The sequence below is a fragment of the Amblyomma americanum genome, chromosome 10, assembly GCF_052857255.1.
Source record: "Amblyomma americanum isolate KBUSLIRL-KWMA chromosome 10, ASM5285725v1, whole genome shotgun sequence".
In the NCBI taxonomy this organism is placed as follows: domain Eukaryota; kingdom Metazoa; phylum Arthropoda; class Arachnida; order Ixodida; family Ixodidae; genus Amblyomma; species Amblyomma americanum.
The window spans coordinates 62,723,319-62,745,402 of NC_135506.1; the positions used below are offsets into that span (position 1 = coordinate 62,723,319).

Genomic DNA, 22,084 nt, shown 5'->3' on the forward strand with positions numbered 1-22,084 from the left:
GCGGTTGATCACGGACGCCACGCACGGATTTGCGAAAGAGTGAGGAGATGGGAGCGCAGCTGCAGGGAAGGGCGGGAGGGCCATCTTGGTAGGTGCGTCGGTGGGGAAGGGTAGCTCGCTTGACAGCGGCACAAATCGGGGCCGACAGCTCGCCTGTGATGAGGCTCGGGAAAAACATACCGTGCGCCGGGCGCACAAAGGGGTAGGAGGCAGGTTATCTCGCATCGCCGCACCGGGTTTACGCCGTGTGTTCGCTGTAACCGATGAGCAGGGCTTAATGACATTCGTTATACGTGTGAGTTTGTGCCATTGAAGCAATGTATATTTTGACGGTCGCGCAGGCCTCACTCGTTATAAGCGAAAGTCTTAAGTGGGGCCGTTATATGTGGGCTCGACTGTATGCTGGACCCCGGCCCTGATAGACAGATGTGCGTTTTCTATAAAAAACAGTAAATTTTCACTGACAGAAATGTGGGTGGGTTCATTTGCAAGTAGGTCTATTACGGGAGTAAATACGGCATGCTGACACCCCAGCAGCTCATTTCCTAGTCATTTCCGTGTGCAGAAAGTACATTAGCCATGTTCCTGAAGGGTAATGTACCGGCCTAGTGCAACTTAGTCTCTCTCTTCAGTGTCCCTTTCTAATAAGCTGCTGCCTTCAATAACTCACTTCTGGTCGAAGACATCCGTGAAGCTCCACAATGACGACAGCGGCCTTCGCCACGCTGACGAGGTTAGCAGAAACTTCCCATCCTGCACAAGAACAGAGGTTGTTTAAGAGCTGCGGAAAGCACTGCCTCCTACAAGAAATCTTGATGTCACGTGCAGAGCATAAAACGTTGCCCACAAGCTGTGTGGAGCATAACATGACAAAACAATTTGACATTTGCGTTACACGGAAGTTATGCATGGTCCCTTCTGAAACTGTCAAGCCCTGCCAAGGCTTTGGCTGAACTAAATGGCATATTGCTGATTCGATAAAACGTGTGCCAATGCTATCAGCTTCAGCTGCAAGCCGTACGAAGGGCAGTGGCACACCTTCCGACACGAAATCTGATGAGACATATTTCCATGCGCAGTGCTCATGTTCAGACAGGCTTCGTGCTCTCAATAAGATAGCACTAATTTCATATGTCGCAACCACTACATGTTCCAGTTCCACTGAGTGCCAAGGCATGCACCCACTAGTATCCTGCAAGCACATTTACCCATGGTTTTTTCATTAACTCTGTCACCACAGACAGTTGGTAGACGATTACATGTTCTCGCACCCTTCTACTTTATGCACTTCACTAAGCCAACAGCACTGTCTTCATCAGAGATTAGCAAGAAGACCAGATGAAATGACATCACCACTGGCCCCGTTATAACAATGAAAGCTTAACTCCCAGGATGGCCTTCAACTAACTCACCTTTGACGGTTGGCAGTGCGTGAGCTCCGACTCGTGGCAAGTGTAGGTTGCTTCTTCCTGCAGGCCGCAAACAAGAATTCGTCACTACCCATACACATCAAGGCACATGGCAAGCACCTGGCAACAGTGAGGTCTGTGAACTCACCAGGCCCGTGAAGAGGTTGTAGACATGCAGCTCCCCAACCAGGGTGCCAAGGAAAAGGTACTGGGAACCAGCCTGCAATGGCATGGATTGCATTGAGTACAAATGAGAAGTTGAGTGCGAATGAGTGAAAAAATTAGCTGTGGTTTAGCTTTGGTTAAACCTTGAGAGAAGCAAAATAAACCTCCGACTCTGTGTCGCTGGTTAGATGTACCGCCTCAAGTACTTTCTGCTTGAACGTAGAATTAATGCCGCTAATTTCCTGATTGGTGTGTTTTTACTTAAAATTTTTTTTCCCTAAAATCGCGTGTATGGGCCGCATATTGACCCACAAATCTGGAAAAAAAGTGTGGCCGTTACACGTGTTTATACGGTACACAGCTCTCCACTGACATCACAGACGGTGGCTCCGGCCCCGTTGTCAAGCAGAGTATCTATCTCCATGACTGATGCGCTTGTTTACTCAAATTCCATTCATATGACACCACCATCATACAGCATCGCAAGTTGTCCCAACTATTCAACCTCTGACCTTGACCTTCGAAAAATTTGGGGGGGTGGCCCACCATCTTGGTTTGTCATATATGCGCCACCATGGCCTACGCGACTTTGCTCCACGGTTTGACCTCTAAAGCTTTTCAAGGTCATATAAACGGAACTACACTATCCTCTTGAAAACCTGGTGCAGTGAAGCTTTCGCTTCAAAAAAGAAAGAAAAGAAAAGCTGCATTTGAAGAATGTTTTCAAGTTCAGACTGCAAGCAATAAACCTCGCCTTCACCAGGTGCCAAAAACTTGCATCTGAATGCACCAAGCATATGCCAGGGCAAGCTCGAATACGAGACAACTGGCAGAACAGTTTCTAGGTGACCAGTTTAGTCCCATATACTAAAATGTTTTGCTTTTTGTCCAGCATATTATATGACAAAATTATGTTTCCCTTTCTGCATGTCCCAATGCGGAATGCTTTTTATATGCGGACTGCAATTTGCTAATCACGATGCTCGAGATGACAAAAGGCGGCCTGCACACAAAGCCGTTAGAGTAAAAAAAAAGTTTGTTTTTCCGAGACCACACACCACAAACACCGTACTAAACATCAGTGCACAAGATGATTCCATTAATTTCCAGTGTTTTATTTGCCTGCAAATATAGATACTACATCATGAAAAACTGCGGGGCCAATAGCCAAAGCTAGTTAGGACAGCTGAAACACGCAAAAACCGTAAAAAAAAAATGTTTCACTGAATAAATAGGGTTCTATTGCATTTGTGTTCTGAAGCGGTTACCATTCCTTATTTTTTTCTGATCCCAGTACTGCAACAGCCAGTGGCTATAGATTGCAGTTTGTCACACACAGACAGCTCAGGAGAGGACAGCAGGCCAACAAGAGCAACAACTCACCGAGAACGCACAGCACGAATAGCTACTTGTTCCATCAGGGTCCCGGAAAGTCCGCACCGGACGAAACCTGCGAGGAACAAACATATCACCTTGCCAGGACTGATAAATTTGCTCAGTAAATGTGCCTTTCAGTCCCTGTGAAGGACCCTGCCCTCGGTTTGAGCTGCTCAGGTTGAAATCTGAACGCTCAGCAGGATATGATGGTGAAGAGCAATGGCATACCGGCTGTAGACAAACTTCCGGTGGAGTTTGGCTCCATCGAAGCCACCAGCTGGAGGAAACACTTGGCTGCGCTCCAGCCTTGCTGCCATGCTCGCGGGCGCTGCATTGCGGTACTGGGGCTCCGGGCAGCGGTGCGGTCTGTGATGGGCCACAGTAGTGGTTCGCACAAAACAAGTTCTTTTTTTTTTCCTTTTTCGTTAATGGCCAGCGAAAAGTGCTATGGGCAGCCCAAGTGTCTGTTTGAGGCCAAACTGAGTGAAAGCATCTTTCCCCTCGTTGGTCTTCATCTCTCAGCTTCGCAATATTACTGAATTTAGCTTCCCATCCCAAATATGGGCAAAGAACCAAAGTACAGTAGAATCTCGGTGATATGAATCTTACTGGCTTGCGATAAAATTCGTACCATCCGAAATTTTGTATCATCCAAACGAACAAAATTCGTATGCAGAAGCATGAAAAATGCATTCACAGATCTGTTAACGGCTGATCGGATTTATTCACTTCTGTGCAGCCACAGCTCGCTACTTGCGGTGTGTACCGCGCGATTAGTAATAGCGACTTCGGCGATGTGCGAGCCGCGCACCGCCGCTCACTGCGCGGTGTGTGTACCGCGCGATTAGAGACCGCGACGTCGGCGATGTGCGAGCAGCGCTTAGTGCTCGAAGGTGCGATCGCGGCGAATTTCGTGAATTCGTATCAACCGGGTTCGTAGCACCGAGATCCTACTGTACTGTGTCACATAGAGCAGAACAACAGCATAGCTGCAGCTACTTCTCAACGGTTGCAATTTGTTTTCTGCTGAAGGCAGGTTGCACAGTTTGATGCTGCCATAGTCAATGACTAAGGCTGTTACAGCACACTGTCACTGCAAGCCTTCTGGTTACTTTGGGCAAACAATCACTTTTAATTTCGCACAGTGTCTAAGGATACAGCCAAGCAGGCATGGTGCCTCAACAAAACCAAATGTTGCATGCACCAAGGTAACCACTTCTACATACAAAAACTACGCAGCTATACTCGCGTACACCTTTTAGTGGCTACGCTGCAGAAGCTACGGGCGCACTCATCAGCTTAAACGCCTCTCTTTCTTTTTCGTGGGAGAGTGATAACAGCGCCTTGCGCCTCGGCCTCGTAGCTTCCCGCTGCATAGCCACGAAAAGCTGTCCGCGAGTATAGCTGACATTTTCCACCTGCAGAAGCAACTGCGCAAGACGAGCCTGGCACTAGGCATCATACAATGGTAGCCGGACCTTTTCAACGGTTTGGAAAAACAGGTTGTAGAAAGTGGAGTTTAATGTCTCAAAGTAAGACATGGACTATGCGTGTATGATGGACAGTTCGATATGCACACCTCAAGATGTCAACCAGCCAGCTGATCTAAAATCCGAGGCAGACCCAATCAGCGACAGAAAACATGCCAATCTGTGCCAGAACTTTACTGTGCTGAACAGCGATGCAGCATCTCACATAAAAAGATGTACGAGGATTCCTCACCATACCTGCGAATGCTTGCACTGGCAACTGCAGGGTTAACATATTTTCAGGTGTGTTTATCACTGTGTATTACTGTGCGTGTATGTGTCGCCTATAACACTCAGACCATGTTTTTCAATGCTACTGTGATTGAATGTTCACGCATCAACGGCAGGCAGTGCAATTTGTTGCTCGTGGAGCACTCAACTGTTCATCCGCTTGCTAGGCACTGCATTGCCCTTGAGCCTGTGCATGTTAGAGCCATCTTGTGCCCTAATTTTCTTCAACATAAGCAGCGGGTTGTGCTTTTTCACTGTCATTCCATTTCTATTAAGGCACACTGCCTTGTACCCCATGCTCATGCCAGCTTCGGACAACCCTCTGTCGCAAGAGAACACCATGCTGGTTTTGAGCAGACTAGATTGGTGAAGGTCATGGGCTCATAGGGGGTCACATAACACCCATCATGAAGGTTAGTGTTATGAGACAGCCACTGCATTATTCCCAGTGCACTAGCTAAAGACTTCCAAGGCACTGTGAACAAGTGGCACATTATGCTTGGGATCACTTATTAGGCTTGAATCTAAGATCTGCCTAAGAAAAAAAAAAGGGGGAAGTACCTTCAGCACTGCAATTCTCCACAGGCACACGGGCATTTTTGTTCAGCAGCTTTCTACTGTTTGCACAACAAGGAAAGGCTGTTTTAACTGAACGAACTTACACACTAACCAATAACTACTGACATGAAATAAAAATCAATGCAAAAAAAAATGAGAATGGCAAGGTTTTTCAGACTAATGAGTGGTTTTAGACCAGCCTCAACACCACCCCCAAATAATATTTCAATATGTCAACTATGGGTTCTTGCCGTTCATGTCTTCATGGGCAACATTTTCTTAAATACAATCCATTCCTCTCCAGATGCAGATTAATTCTAGTGTTTCCCCACCTGAAAGGTGCTCAGCAGCTTACACACTTAAACTTTTCGAGGTTACAGAGGCCGCCAGCCTTTCTTAAACAGTGGTAAAAAGAACACCTCTTTCACGAAAAAGGAATGCCCTAACAAGGGTTGTCCACTCAATTTATCCAACCACACAGATCCTCACACTTAGCAAGCATGCAAGCAAGCAAGCAAGCAAGCAAGCAAGCAAGCAAGCAAGCAAGCAAGCAAGCAAGCAAGCAAGCCAGGCAATAGCCCAGGAAAGAGAGAAGCCTGCACTCACACGAACAGCTCGAAGGGTGGGCACGCCACAACTGGGTTCTTGCAGAGGGCGTGCTGGTTGCGCAGGTACTCCTTGACGATGGTGTCCAGCGACAGGGAGTGAGGTGGGTGCGAGGCGGGCATCGCAGAGCCCGTTGAGGTGTATGACAGCCGCTTGAGCACTGGCGATGCCTGGTACGTGCCGCCGCGCTTCTGCAACGTCGGCATGGAGGGGGAGGCGTTCGCGCTGGCTACGGCTGTGGTCGTGGTGGTAGTTGTCGCCGAGTGGTTCACCAGCAGCTGGCGCGGGCCGATGCCCGCATCCCCGCCACGCATGGGTGTCACGGCTCCATTCTGTGGGCAGGCAGAGAGGAAGGGACGGCTTGGCTGAGGATGTTGTAGGTGGCACCACAGAGGGTTTCTTTCAACACGTTTAGTGCTGACTACAAGACTACAAGCAAATCGAAGGTAAGGTAAACAATACAGGGGACGGCTAAACTGAAAGGATGTGCCCTGCAAGGGGCTGACTAGTGTTTCAGTACAAGGACCTATAATTGTGGGTAGCCTATAATTGTGGGTAGCAGGCAAAAAGTGCAAACTGGGATGTAGTACACGAAACAGCGCCTGACACTAGGCTCAACAACGCTGGCTGAAGAAAACGTGGCCAATGGCGTGGGGAAAAATAAACAGACTATGAATGTGGATCTGGCTACGCCTTTCGTTGGCCCCTCATCGGCCTGACAAGTGTCGATGACGATGGGGATGGCGGACTACACGGCGGAGGCCGCCGCGCATTGCCATAAAGCAGACCCCCACCACCAAAGAAAAAAATTCACAGACAACCCGAGCCTCCGCTTTTTAAACGCGCTTTTCAAATTTCGGTGCAGGTTATACGCGAGTAAATACGGTATTTTGATGGCAGCGCCACCCTCGTTCGTAAAAATCGAGTGTTCATTATAACTGCAGCTGGGGGCTCGAATGTACAAAAAATGCCAGTAGGTAACCTTATCTGTAACCTAGAAGCAAGAATACATTGCGCTCATGTTAATGACATGCCTTTAGCAACGACGTGCCACCCGTCAGCATGCTGGCACCGCACCACTTGCTAGGCATTGCTAGGCCTACCTGTTTCGCATCGAAGCCGCAGCAGTCGCTACTTAAGAACGAGCCACTGCCTATCAGAATATAATAATCCTGTTACCAACACACTATACACAGAATAACTGCTGATTAAAATCGAAGTAAAGTTGATTTCCGCAATGTCTCTGGCAGCGAAGCGATTGATAGGCCGCTGCTAGGCTTTGTTAGGTAGGCTTCACCTCATGACAGCTATGTGGCATGGAAAATGAGACCAAAGAGACCAAAGGCCACCTTCAAGCACACCCCATGCTCACCCTGTCACACGCTTCCACAGTGCAAGCGCTGCCAGTAGATATTCAAGGCCGCGTAGCCAACTCATCTCTGCACGCGAAGTGACTGACGAGTGCCCTACAAGAGCTCGATAAATGCGAACAGCACTAGACTTTTAGATGGAATTTTCAAGAAGTGTTCCAACTGTTCGATATAAACAATTTGGAACACCTGGGTTCGATATATCTTGGCTCAACAGTAGGGACACCTGTATTTATTTTTTTATTCCTTTTTACCAAAAGTTCTGTTCTCAGTGAAGGTACTGTCTCAGTCATTAGAATGCAGTAATCTATCGATACTGGCAAATTTCGAATTGCCCTGAATGTCCCTTTAAATTTAAGTCACCTTAATGTCAAAGTTAAACATGAAGTTTTCTTTCGCATAACTGCATCCCCTCAAGAGGAAAGGTTGAACATGAAAATGCTGAAAATGGGTCGGTACAACAAAACACTTATGTCACCAAGACTGCAGAAAAAAAACACGTTCAAGCACTCCCTCAAACCACTGTGATGCCAGCCGCATTCACTAGAACGTACAATGCCATGCAAAAAGAGGACAAACTTTAGGCAGCCACATTTAGTTTTGATATTTCAAGGCTGTGTCACCAGCACTATCATCATCACCACCACCATTACCACCACTATCTTTAGTTCTCATCGTAACATTTAAAAATTACAATCTTTCGTTCTTTTTAGCCATCTTTCCAGCAATCTTCCTTTCTTTTTAGACGAACACAGGCTGGTGAAATGAACATTTAGCTTGATATATCTTTGCTGTCTGAATGGTATCTTGCACACCTGATAACAAAGAGTGAAGCTGCTGGATGCTGAGCACTTTTACTAGTTCCAAGTAAAAAAGATGAGGTAGTAGTAGCAAAATGAGGAGGACACATATGCACATCTAAAGAAAGGAGAAATATCTGCATATTTTGTGCCACTGCCTGTCTTACACTGGTTTTCCTTGAATTCTATTGTAGCCCTGAATTCCTGTTAAGAACCTTCATCCCGTACTTGCCGACACAGTGCAATCTGCTTGTATAACAAATGCAAATCTCTATAGTCGTGCCGCCTAGTGCGATGCGCACACTGCTGCTCACCCTGTTTAGACAGGCCACGGACGGAATCTTCTCCGCAGACGAGTTGGGCGTCAGGGAGGCAGACCCCAGCGACCCCGACCGCAATGGCCTCACCTGGAAAGGTTCAAGCAGTTGAAAAATAGAGAAAGGTGTGTACACACAGCCAAATCCCTTCACAAAGTTTCAGTGCCTGCCAGGACATCCTTGCTATAACCTTGGTTCAACTGCATCTATAGACAACCACATTACTGCAGATGTCGTCTGCCACAGAATCTGAGAACTCAGAAGGGCCGTTGGGAGGCAACAGTAACGGAACCGAGGTTCATCCACCTGGCAGATAAATGAAAACACAAGCAGTGGATTTGCACAACCATCGTTTAAAGCTCATAGAATAGCACTAGGAAAGGGACAGGACATGGGGAAGGAGTGACAGGACAGGTGCTCTCATACTGTCGAGAACGGAGAACCTGCGAACTACAGTCAAAACTCGATTTAATGAAACCCGATTTAACGAAAATCTCGATTTAACGAAGGTATCCTAATTCCCCCTCAGACGCCCATAGGGTTCAATGCTTTGACTAACCCAAAATAACGAAACCGATTCCGTGATCTGTCCCGATTTAACGAACCTTTTTTCGAGAAATAAAGGTGAAAAAGTGTTAATTTTTGGTCTATTTTGTAGACAGCACCCCAAAATTTATTGATTGCGAGTCAGCGGTAACAGCGCGGAGCATCTTCATCCCGTCGCTTTTTTCAAACTGCGCGGCGCAAAACGAGTTTTAATTTTGAGTCGAGCTCACGAGATGGCGCCAGCAGTAAAAAAGTTTCGTGCCACTTTTCATAGATGGCGCTGTTGCAGTTCGCGTGTTTTTTTTTGTGTGTGTTTGTGTGTTGTGCCCTGTGTTCGCTCTTGTGCGGATTTCCCCGTGCCTTTGAACGCACGTCTTTGTCAAGCTCAGCTTGTTAGGCCTCCATCAGTCTAGCCTTGCTATCGTGAACGCGGATGTGGTGTGTGCGAGCAAGCGCGCCGCTAACCCTCCTGACTAGCAGATGGAGCCCTGCAAGAAACGAAAAAGGCTTACCCTGGACGAGAAAGCGGACATAATTCGTGCTGTGACAAGTGGACAGAAGAAATGTGACGTGGCTGCATCACATGGCATTCCAGCGAGTACTCTCTCCACAATATTGAAAGGGAAAGATGACATCCTCCGCGCCACTTCGTCGGGGAATCTCTCGCGCAAAAAAACGCTGAAGACCACTCCTCAAAGCAAAATGGAAGAGGCCCTCTTCGCCTGGTTTATGGATTTGCGGGCGAAGAATAGTATTCCCGTGAGTGGAGACCTGCTCCAACAAAAAGCTCGCTCTTTCGCGTGCTTGCTGCGCGACAACGAGTTCAAGGCAAGTCCCGGCTGGCTGTCGCGCTTCAAAGAACGACACGGCATCGTCGGGAAAGTGCTTAGCGGTGAAGCGAGCAGTGTAAGCATGGCTGTAGTCGGCGACTGGCAGTCTGAAAACGTGCCCGACATTCTGGGAAAATATGCCCCCAGCGACGTCTACAACGCCGACGAGAGCAGTCTATTCTACCAAATGCTGCCTAAAAAAACACTCGCCCTGAAGGGGCAGGCGTGCCACGGCGGCAAACACAGCAAACAAAGGCTGACTCTTTTGCTGAGCGTCAACATGGACGGCACCGACAAACAAGACCCGCTTGTCATCGGAAAGAGTGCGAGGCCGCGCTGTTTTAAAGGCACCAAAAAGCTTCCTGTGAAGTACGTTGCCAATTCAAAGGCGTGGATGTCGCGTGCCATTTTCGCTACATGGCTGAAGGAATTTGACAGCAACATGTGTCGCCAGAAAAGGAAAGTGTGCCTGTTGCTGGATAACTGCACGGCATCGAGCTGACCAGCGTGGAGCTCCGCTACTTCCCCCCAAACGCAACGTCCGTGGTTCAGCCCTTGGATCAAGGGATAATTAATAGCGTGAAGTGCGCATACAAGCGTCGAGTCGTCGACAGAGTTCTCCTCAACCTGGAGCTGAAGCGCGAGACGAAAATAGATATTTTTACGGCGGTTGAGATGGTGGCGGCGGCTTGGAGAGCATTGAGGCCGTCGATAATTGTCAACTGCTTCAGGACTGCCGGTTTCGGTACACTAGGCCCTGAAACTGCCGAAGCTGGTCCGGACTGCGCGAGCGCCGTGCACGAGGATGAAGATGCCTGGGAACACCTTCGCTCAGTGGATGAAGTGCCCACAGGCATAAGTTTCTCAGACTACGTGAACGCCGACGCAAACGCAGTCACAACGGAAGTTTTGACTGATGCCGATATGTTGCGGCTTGTAGGAAGCGTGGAGGGAGTGACGGCTGAAGACGCTGCCGACGACCCTGCAGGTGCCGAAGCTCCCGTGCCGACACCAGGTCAGGTGATGGATGCTCTCGATCTGCTGCGACATTTTGCCGGCGCACACGAGGGGACGGAAGACGCGCTGGACGCACTTCAGACCTACGAGAAATCGGTGCGGCCGTTGCTCACAAAGCGCACGCAGGCAAAGATCACCGACTTCTTTGGCGGAAAATAAATTTGTAGTCCCCTAGGGCCTTTCTTGTCGAGTAAGAATTTTTGTTGTTTCTTTTCATACGCGCTAGCGGCGCCGGTCGTGGTGTTGGCGCTACCCACTCGAAAGTAGCGCGGGGGGTCATGACGATGACCATACGGACCCCCAAAGATTGCGCTAGTTGTATGATTACCAACTTTGGCGCCAATTTGTCATTAGCTGTGTGGCTTGCCGTCCCGTTGGCGGTATTTAGGGAAGATTGTTGCGCCGCTAGCCGAACCGTCCTTTGGGTCGGTGCTACCGGCGTGAATTCGTCACGCGCGAGTGCAATGAAAAGTGAAAATGGTACGTGCTAACCGATACGACCGCGATAAGCTGGTACGGTTTATGCGGATGCAAAATGCATTATGTTCAATGGGTGCTCAGTCGGGGACTTGACTTTACTACTTTTAAAACGAAAGTACTGTTTAAGCGGGTACGTTTTAACGAGGTTTTACTGTAATCGAATGTACTGAATTATGTGCCCAAGAAATGCCTCATTCAATTTAACGAAATAATTCACGGCTCCCCTCAACTTCGTTAAATCGAGTTTTAACTGTATCACCATTCTCAGTTCAAACTGTCAATCATTTTGGTCCCGCCCTACCATATATAGCCTACCATACATGCCTGCCTAGAGTACTCAAGCAGCACGCTCTGCTGTGCATTTATGAAAGTTGCCACACCCTGGTGGACCTGATATAGGCTTTAAGGACATGAGGAAATAAATAAGCGCATGCGTGATACAGTCTTGTTTTGAGCCCTAGGCTACTCGTAAATGACGCTGGTACACTCCCCCCGTGTCATTAGAACACTCAAGACAAGTCTGCGGATGACTGTACGTGCTAGACATCCTGGTTAGCTTGTTAGTACTGGTTTGGTTTATGGTTTATGGAGGCTTAACGTCCCAAAGTGACTCCGGCTATGAGAGACGCCGCAGTGAAGGGCTCCGAAAATTTCAACCGTCTGGTGTTCTGGATCAAATCCTAGACAAGGATGAATTTTTCTACAACTGCAAAGCTTCTGTGGAAGCTGTATAGCTTTCCTTTGTAGCCGTACGGCTGAGCTTGGGTGGACACTTACGAGTAATTACTTCCCTGTTAGAAACTTAAGGGAGGACATGGGGATTAGATCGCGAAAATCGGAAAATCGCGGAAAAAATCGATCCCTGAAAACCATGTGTTTCGGTATCTGCAACGCCTAATTTGTATCAAAATGGTTTCGTTGAAAACGCACTGAAAGTGACCGAAAAAATTAATTTTTCAATGCGCAGGGCGAGAAAACAGTTTTAAATCGCGTCAAATCACAGTAGATCGCGGTGCCATATCTAGTCTTTCCCACCACCGAGCGCCGCCATTTTGGTATCGTTTGAAAGCTCAAAGTTCCGCCGCTCAGTTTCTGAATTCTTCAGTCGTCACCATCTTTAACAGTTGTACAAACACAAAAGAGGCGCGGGTATGCCAGGGGTGGTCACACGGGCCCTAAGATGAAAGCGGGCCTCCAATTGGCTGCCGGTCTGAAAGGTGCCTCCCCATTGGTTGCTGCTGCGGCAGCGGGCAAGCTGGCAACCACAGCGGATCGCTGTTGTCTGCTTCGCAAACCACGCCGGAGACTTTATTTGGTATTTGATACAATGGTATTTATTTTCATTTAAATGCTGCTTGTATGTACACCCAGCCAATTTTTTAGCAGCATTGCGCGGCCATCCACCCGCGTGTTTGTTTCTGGCGCACAGAAGTATGGGGCCATAGAGCAAAGCCCTTCCTCTTCATGAATCGCCGCACCCAGAATGGCGAGCCCTTAATTGCGCCCTCGTGAGTCTAGAGGCAAGCGCTATCTCTACAGCATTCACGCGGATGCATTCGGCAGTCACAGGCAGCGATCTTGCACGCAGCGCAACCTTTCCTTCCAATTCTGGATACGCTGCGATCTGCCTACGAAATGATGTTTCCTTCTGGGTGCTGCAAATTGTAGTACGTAGCTTCTGCCTCCACCCGTACTGAACGCTCTTTTCGGATACTCCAAATTCGCGCCTTGCAGCCAGGTTGCTGTGAGCTTCCGCGTACTCAATCGCGTTTTTCTTGAAGGCGACGGTGAACTGCCGTCGGCTTCCACTCATTTTGAAACGAAATGTGAAAAAGCAGCCTTTTAACAAAACAGCTTTGCAACAACGAAAATGCAAAATGGCTGCTGACTACAGCCGCCCATTGTTGGAAGACTTCCATAGTTTTTCCGCCAATGACAGGTATATAAGACGGGAGTCGACTTTTCACCATGATTTTTGAAAGAAAATTTGACCTATATTCCGGATTTTACGGTACCATTTATTTTTTTTGTTTATCTGAACCTCAAGGGTACCACATGAGACATTAAATTACGGGCCATATATAATATGAAACCTTAACCAATATGCATTTTGATATTCTTGATTTTGTTCAAACAGCGTATAAATGCAGGGCTGTGTTGCTTCAGCGTCAAGTAGTTATGGCCACAACATGCCCAAAATTACAGAAGCTTTCCCACAAGCTTTGGGGTAGTGGTGGCTAATCAAACTGCAGCATCCTGCCTTAGGTCAGGGCCTATTTTACCAGCCGTACAAAACAGCGCACAAGGAAAAATCAAAAAAGAACGGCTTACCGTTCGGGGCGTGCAAATTGCGTTCGCAGACCATTGCGGCTGCGCCGAGCTCCCGCAGGTGGGCCTTGAGGGAAGTCCTGCCTCCTTTTGCAACAGGGTGGCCGTGTCCGTCAGACCTGCCAGGAAGGCGGGGGAAAGGAGTTCCTGACAACTTGTCCACAAATAGGCCCTCACAACAGCACAGTGAGGGGCAGCTCAAATATGGGCGAACATGGCGGTAGAAATAAGAACAGCCGACCGCGGGAGACAAAAGAAAACGGTTACCTACCTTTGGCTAGCAGGTGTTGGTATATCAGCTGGAGAAGGTCCTTCTCGCGGTAGCTGATCTTGGTCTGTGCCACCACCTCAGACTGAAAGCACGCGAGACAGAAAGGGGATGCATGAATTCAGTGCATGGCACAGAGGTGTTCTCAGCCAGAGTCAAGATGAACAGTGTTGTCAAGATGGAAAAATGTTGATTGGCATTTCTTGGCACAAGAGCTGAACAGATCCTATTCCAGTGCTCGCTGAATTCAGTCCGCATTCGCGCTATCTTCAGCGCGGAAGGGAATTCGTTAACGTATCCGGTCCGTCGACGGCAATGACGAAAGTAACCAAAATCTTTTCCTTGTCATTTTCGGATGCTTCGCGCCTTTGCTCCCAAGTACTGTGGGAAAGCCATCGCGGCGGCTGATTGTAGCAGCATTTTTGCTTTTTAAGCTGAGTTTCACAGACCCGGCCCATTCGTATACAAGCACACCGCTGTAGTTCGCAGAAGCTTCGCCTCCTTTCCCTTATGCACCGCGAAGTAACCCCAGCATTTCTCCTCTTCACATGGCATCCCCACAGAAAAGGCCATCACGAATGCTAGCGCTTCGTTTTTATTTTTTTGTTCTTGGTTGTCGTGGTGGTGCTTCGTCTCGTTGCGTCAAGGAACAGCAGAGAAGCCACCACGACGGGTGACTGCCGGAAAAAACGTCGCATGCCCTCTTGTTCGGACCACTTGTATGTTTGCACATGTGCGGTTGCTCAATAAACGTGTTATACGACCACAATTCGTCGAAATTTTACACGTAGTAGCCGGGAAAAATATATTGAAACCCTATGGGAAATTTTTAATGCCCGCGATTTTCAGCATGCGAACCGGGAAATCGTATGAACCGGGAACGTATCAACGAGGTTTTACTGTACTTCACTCGTCAAGACACAGTCCACCTGTCACCTCAAATTCTGCACACTGTAAAGTGGTGTTCACCACTTCAGCACTCAGTTTGTATCATTCAGGAGAAAGAAAAAAAGTCACACCTTGAACCACTTCTGAAGAAAAGAACTACATAAAGAGTTGCATAAAAATGATGAATCCAACAAAAACTAATCCGCACCGACTGGACCCATCTGTGTTGACATGCCATCTGAAGCAAAAGGATAGGGTCACTTACTCTAAACTCACTACTGTGCAACTGCTAGGTCAGTGTGTATGCCCCCAACCAAAAGGACAGACACAGGTGTGCATGTGCATATGCATATGGCCGCATGCACACACATGATGTTGCACACAAGGAAAGCAGCACGCATACCTTGTTGATCTTGGCAAGCGACGACTCCATCCCGGGACTCAAGGGGGCGCCGGTCACCCTCTCCACCAGTTCGATGCACGAGTTGCAGAACTTGGCGTGCTCCTGACGCTTGTCCTGAAGGATGGGCTCCCGCATGAGCACTGCGACCACAGGGAAGCAACGCCCAAAGGTGTTCTAAGCTTGCAAACAACATTGCCAGAATGGTGCAGCAGTTGGTAGAAGCCACTACATGTGCAGCTTCCAATCATTAAATTCATGCACTCATACCAATGAGGTTTCTCAACTGAAGCTAACTTTCAGTGAAGCTTACTTTCAATACTTTCAGTGAAGCTTACTTTCAATACCACCCCTTTAAAGGGGTGGTATTGATACTGACCATTACTATTACCTCACAGTACTACTAGAGCTAACCAGGCAGCAAAAGACTACCTCACTGACCAGTTCACTGTACATCTCTAGCATGCAACTGCAGCCTAAGGTCATATTCTAATAAGCCTAAGGTCATATTCTCATAGTGACTCTTGAGGATGTCATTCTCAGTGCGTGACCGCTGTCTGGAGCAGCTTAGCTGGACATGCTGAGCTGGACATGCATGAGTGGACGCATGCCTTCTGTCGACACTGACTAGGCATGACCGTCAAGTGCACCTGCATGACTCAGAGACAGGAACAGTCTCCGGAAAGACCTGTGGAACAAACAGCCCACTCTCTAAGTGAACCACTAATGCTGCAACATGATGTGGAAGTGGATGAGGACAATGGCCTAGAGGCTACACCAGCCTGCTGCAACACATCTAGCACAGCACTTCCAAGGACATACATTACTGCCCTTTGATGCAGTGAGCCACTGGATTAGTTTTGAAATCAAAAGTGAATCCAAGAAAAAAAAAAAAACAGCTGCTCAAGAATATGGCCCAAGGCTTTTCCTCCTTGGCATTGCACAGGCACATCTTTACAAAGCTAGACATGCACCCCAAGTCTCGACATCCACGATTCGTGTAAAGTATACAAGAGGCCCTGTGTCTTCTTCACCTTGGAGCTGCCCGTTGGTGAAGAGCGGCAGCTTGCTGATGATCTGCTTCACCGTGCTGCAGCGAGCCAAGCCACACAGAGCCTGCAGTGTTGAACAAATGGGAGAGGCAGAGCTGAGAGCATGCACAGAGCACCCTTCATTCTTTAACAAGGGCAGTCATGTGCAGGTGGCAATCAAAGCAAACTTTTTGGGAGAACTTACATGTGCCAAAACAAATGAGCAATTCAGATAACAGCAGAAACACTGCTGCTAGACGCTGAATCAGTATGGCCGCTGCTAGCAGCCACTCCCTAACGTTACTCGCCACTGCAAGTTTGAGCACACCTGACTGTCATAGAGTCAGCGACAGTGCACGAAGCATTGCTGCACATTCTCAATACAATTAGTGTGAGCGCCGTCACATCAGGAAAAAAAAAAATCAGCGTACACACAAAGCATAATTGCAAAGACGCTAGGCAATTTTCTCTCTCTGTAATCTGACGGTAATCAGTTGTTGATTAACAAGGAAACAACCACGAAATTTTCTGTCAATGGGTTGCCGAGTGGCTCTACAAAGGGCATTTGGGCTTTCTTGGATGCAACAAATTCTAGAAAAATTCCATTATCCCATACGTACAGGAGCTCAATAGCAAGTGGCTAGTGAAATGCACAGCTAATGCATGGAACAATATTCTGAGACCTAAGAAGGAAATGAAAACCTTTGCTGGTCCAAGACAGACTAACTAAACCTGATAAATTTCAGGCACTTGCTGGACCTTGAAACAATCAGCACTCTCCTAATATGCAAGATAGGTCTATGATGCTTCATCTCTCACACTGACACAACATCATACAGATTAAGTAAATTCTCTTAGTCAAAGTAGTTCACAACCATTCCTCACGGCAGTCACCTCTTTTAACTCTTATCTGTGGACTTCACACTGTGTGCCCAGCAATGTTACTGAGGGCATGGGCAATGTTCTCGAATTACAACCGTTGAAGTTTTAGATGATAGTGCACTGAGGGAATTAGGTTCACGCACAAAGGACTTTAGTTTACATTTCGAACATAATGATACGCTAATGCTAAGTTTCATAAGGCAAATGCTCCCTGTTAACTACTGAACAAGCAGAAAAAGAAAAACCAACAGAAAAAGAAAAACCAACAATCAATCAAGCAGACTTTGTTCGGAGGAGACAACGGCTCCATGACAGAGATTGACAGACCCACCTTGCAGGCAAGGGCACGCATGGAATCTGCATCCGTGATCGGGCTCTTCACGGTCAACAAATTGAGCAGCACCTGCAACAAGAAGCAGGAAGATGTTTACCACGGCTGAACATGCTGGTCACACAGCATCGATGAACACACGATTTCCAGCTTGATGCCACCTACCCCCCTCAACAGCAACCACACACTGCACAGACATATTTCTGACGTTATCAATCAAAATTCCAGGCTTACATTACAGACCTGAGAAAACACTGGAGCAGAAATTTTCAGTACAAATGCTCAGAGGCAGTGGGTTTTCAGGCTGAATATTTTTACACAAGCGTGCTGAACTTCACGAGAAAGCGGAAAACAGTGTGACAGAAGGCTCGAAGAGGTGCCATCAAAGCAACAGCCCGAGAAGCACAAGCTAGACAAACACTCATAACTTTGAAGCCCCAAAGCACAGCAAGGACACTAAAAACTGGCATCTCTCCGCACAGCGCCAGGTTGAGCGAGGCTGCCTCTTTACTAGCTTCTTCATGCTAATGCCTACTCTCAATGATGCAAGCCATCAGCATTCTCATCACTACATCTGAGAAAGCGCACAGTGCAGGCCCTTTGGATAGCTGAAGCCACGTGCAAGCATGGCTATTGGGGCAGGTTTCTCTGTGGCCTTGAAATTCGAACAAAAAACAATACAAAAAACAATGCAATGCAGCACAAGAATGCAGGGCACAGAAGAGAAAAGCAGCTTTAGATTACGGCCAAGCACACCCGGACAAGGGCAGGGATAGAATAAGACATCATCAGCATTTTTCTATTCCTTTTCTATTCTATTCCTGTGCACTGGTTTGCGATCTAAAGCAATGCGACACCAAGTAGCCCAGCTGCCTCTTGAAAGAAGGCAGTGCATAGTTGTCTGACTAAGCCTAGTGTTCTTCAGCCCTTCCACCGTTTCTTTTAGAATGACAGCAGTTAAGGGCACATTGCCTGTTTTTATAACACCACACTACGCTGAACGTTCAGCATGCGGCCCCACCATGCAAGATGTCTCTGCAATTCCTACGCTGAATAGTCCGAACCGTGATGTCATATAGTGACACCACATGCACTCTACCAGAGATGATGAGAGATAATAAACGAATAGACAATCTAAACTACCACAAACACAAAGTTCAGGCTGCACTTTAGGATGTCAAAAACAGGCAGCAAACTGCTTGTTCCGTACCATGATGCCATTGTTGGCCCGGACGCAGTTCCACATCTTGCTCAGCAAGTCTTCACCGCTCTTGATGGCTGCCCGCTTCCGCACGCTGCCCGACACCACGCGGCCCACGGTGCCTCCCAGCTGTCGCCACCAGTACCATGCCGGCAAAAGAAAATAAAATATGCGACAAACAAACACACACAGCAAACACATCCAGCATGCCATCATGACAAGCAAGTCTTCTGCAGGTGTAGCAACGGTTTTGAAACAGAAAAACCCACTTCTTCCAATATCCTCTACACAGCTGACGACTTTGGGTGGGAAGACTTTAAAAGTAGCAATAATAAGTATGTTGTAGCAATGATGTGTTCGAAGCTACACTGATCAAAATTTTGCAGAAATAATGCACAGAAACAGTAGCTAAAAAAAAAAGCTTTGGAGTTTCTCACTACAATGCTTATAATTACTTTCTTTTACTTTTATTCTTTTCTTTGTAACCTTTCCTCTGAAATGGCAGTTCACAGAGCGCTGAAATTAGGGGCACGGAGAGGCGAATTTATGTTAAGAGACTCGGAATTAGACATGTAAGCCTACAAGAAAAACTACATATGCTCGTTTTTCCTTTGTTTTCATTCAGCAAATTGAAGTGAAAAAGAAAAAAAATCCCCAAAAAATTCCAGCATACGCAGTTGTTCGTGTAGGCTTACAGTTATTTCTAAGTCAGTAATGTAAACGTGCCTTTCCACGCTCCTAGTTTCAGCGAATTACGTATGAGCAGCCATTTAAGAGGAAAAGTTACAAAGACATAAATAATGAAAATAAAAGAGAAAATAAATTGTAAACACCTTCCTGACAAATTTCGTTTTTTTTTTTTTGTAACTACCACTACTGTGCATTATTTCTGCAAACTTTCATCAGCGAACTTTGATGACACCGGTGGTAAAGCATACTGTACTATTATGGGGGCCGAATTACCAAGATATTACTGTATATCGCACTGCCCATGCCCAAACATGCATGTGCACACATACACAAAAAAGCAAAACAAGCAAAAAAAAAAGAAAACGACAACAAGGATGCTGAAGAAAGGAGCTGCTGGCATCTCTCCCTCACCCTTGACATGGGGCCACAGACACAGTTGATGACGACGTTGAGGGCTGACCGCTGAACATCAGGATCGGCCACAATCTCGCCATCAGCAGCCGCCAAAATGACACTGAAAAGGAAGTCTCAACTGTTACCCAAAACTACACTTGACCCTTCACGGTGCTTCATACACGAACGTGTACATAGTGCTTTTTCTGCAGAGCGCAGCTTTTGCTGAGAAAGTGCTATGTCTAACAGTGATTTGTTTGAGACAAATTTAGCATCCTTCATGCTGCAAATAGGGTGCGCTTCCTATTATGTGCAAACAATTTTATTTTGAGTCATCACTGTTTGTTATACAGTTCTTAATTTCATCCAAATCCTGAGGAAACACTGTACCATTCGCACAAATATACGCCGGCCACAAATATAACGCGAGGGGGGAGTTGTGCACATTGGAACGAAAGCTTTGAAAAAACATGGTGTCAGTCTTCCGCAGCCTCTATGTCATTTAAAGGGGTCATGACACCATTTTCCAGACTTCAGCTGCTTATTGCATGTTGTTTGCTATGTATCTCTGAACAAGTGGACAAAACATGGGCTCATTTGGTGCAGCAAGTAATTTGTAATTGAATTTTTAAAAGTTATCCTGAACCGTTTGCCAGTTGGGGAACACTGGTGCGCTAGCGTTTCGTGATGACATAAGCCGACGGTCACGTGCTTGCTCGTGACTGAATGACTAAACTGCGAGTAGTGAGCATAGGGGAGAGGGTTGTTGGTTGTTCAGGTTAGGGTTGCGGAGGGGTGAAGGGGGGAAGTTGGAGATACAATGCGGAGTTGCTAAAGCGCTGAGGAGCCCACACCCCACATCAGGGGGATAAAGGCCTGTGTCCTTAGCTTTTCTGTCTAGCTTCTGCCCGATCTTGGAGACTTCACCACAATGTGCCATGGCCGGACTCAAGTAGGCACACGCTCTGCTCCGCACTAACCGTGAGCGCGGCAGCTTTGCAGCAGATGACGGCGCGTTCTGGTTACGAAGTCACTCAGGCTGCTTCAATATGGCCGTCGCTGCCACGGGCAGAGGCTTAGAGCCGATAACTTCAAATTGCAATTTCAAGCTCAAATGCGCGCATAGAGCCCTACTGATAATGTCATGGCTAGTAGCTGCAATGTAAAAGCACGATTTCTTGGAAGACCTTGTCATGACCCCTTTTAAAAGGCAATAGTTGGGAAACGCACACGACACAATCAGGCATGACAAAACCCCAAATGCAGTGCTGTTGCACCTCCACTCCTAGCCCGCGCAGCTCAGTGCCTAGAGCTTCCCAGTGCTGCGACCGTTCACACTTTTCTTCCCTCCTGTGCTTTTGACTGCTCTTTTACTGCCTTCCCTTTCTCAAGACGACGTGCATTTTACTATGCTTGCTGTCGCAGCAGGGATCACCAGACACAGAAAGGCTCTTTTTGGGCAGCATCTTATAAAGAGTGCTGTTTCACGGCAGCTAAAAAAATAATCTAGAGAAAACTAGTGCAACCGTGACTACGGAGTGTCGAAGTGGCAATTTGCAACAAGGGTGCGGCCAACGGCACCACTCTCGCCACACGTCCTTTTGAAAGCGAGGGCTTATCTGTTCTTGAAATTGCGGAGCCACCCGTGACTGAACATGAAGCCCTTGATGGTCACCCACAGTGCGAGTGTCTCCACCTTCTGCTTCAGAAAGTCTCCAAACAAAGGAATCCGCTTTGCAACCATAACACATAACCACACATGTGGAGGGCTTTTTCCAGCTTCAGGTGGCTGCAGCCTTTAAAATTTTTTCTTCCCAAGATAGAGTAAGACTTGGTTGCTTTGCTGAGACTCTTGGTCTTGTTTTCCATATAATCAGAGACCCCCGATTGCTTCAAAATATTAAATTGCCGAGTAACTCTGTTCCAAGACCAGCTGCTCTGCACTTGCTGAATGATGACAGTCTTTTTTGCCACTGTCATTGTGGCATATTTATCACGCTTGCCGGCATTCCCTGGTGCACACTGCACGGGCACTGTCAGCACTATTAGACACCTGACACAATGTTTCCATATGCCTCATTGGCTTGCCGCAACCTTCACACAGTACGTAACACAAACCACCACAATGGCACACCATCACCAGTCGCACAAACCAAAAACATGGTCTACTCGCAGCAGTGTGCACGAAGAAAGGAAGAAACGTTAGCTGCTGAATTGCCTAGACTATGGCTTAGGAGGCTAAGCTGAGACCGAAACTGTTGCAGTCACCACTTTATCAGAACACACACAAACAATGATGAGAAGCAGGCATCTGCTGAAGCGCCACCTTGTGGGGCAGCAAGGAGGCTCAGACCAAAACAAAAGTGGCGCTCAGCAGGTTGAACCATGCTTCGGGCAGCATCGGTGGGGGCAAGTGCTGTTGAATGAGTTGGCTCAA

General features: G+C 47.5%; 1 protein-coding gene across 8 annotated transcripts in view; it reads right to left on the minus strand.

Annotated features, from left to right (window-relative positions):
• Positions 1 to 22,084, minus strand: part of mahj (LisH and WD40 domain-containing protein mahjong) — a 74,653-nt gene that overhangs the window by 20,392 nt on the left and 32,177 nt on the right. For all 8 annotated transcript variants that reach the window (XM_077640820.1, XM_077640819.1, XM_077640817.1 and 5 more), the window contains exons 13-26: positions 19,666 to 19,768; positions 18,574 to 18,693; positions 17,364 to 17,435; positions 16,154 to 16,235; positions 15,123 to 15,262; positions 13,835 to 13,916; positions 13,567 to 13,682; positions 8,360 to 8,452; positions 5,876 to 6,207; positions 3,180 to 3,317; positions 2,958 to 3,024; positions 1,558 to 1,629; positions 1,413 to 1,469; positions 671 to 753 (exon numbers count right to left, since the gene is read on the minus strand). In XM_077640820.1, the coding sequence (XP_077496946.1) occupies positions 671 to 753; positions 1,413 to 1,469; positions 1,558 to 1,629; positions 2,958 to 3,024; positions 3,180 to 3,317; positions 5,876 to 6,207; positions 8,360 to 8,452; positions 13,567 to 13,682; positions 13,835 to 13,916; positions 15,123 to 15,262; positions 16,154 to 16,235; positions 17,364 to 17,435; positions 18,574 to 18,693; positions 19,666 to 19,768 (1,557 nt within the window). The remainder of the gene's footprint in view (positions 1 to 670; positions 754 to 1,412; positions 1,470 to 1,557; positions 1,630 to 2,957; positions 3,025 to 3,179; positions 3,318 to 5,875; positions 6,208 to 8,359; positions 8,453 to 13,566; positions 13,683 to 13,834; positions 13,917 to 15,122; positions 15,263 to 16,153; positions 16,236 to 17,363; positions 17,436 to 18,573; positions 18,694 to 19,665; positions 19,769 to 22,084) is intronic.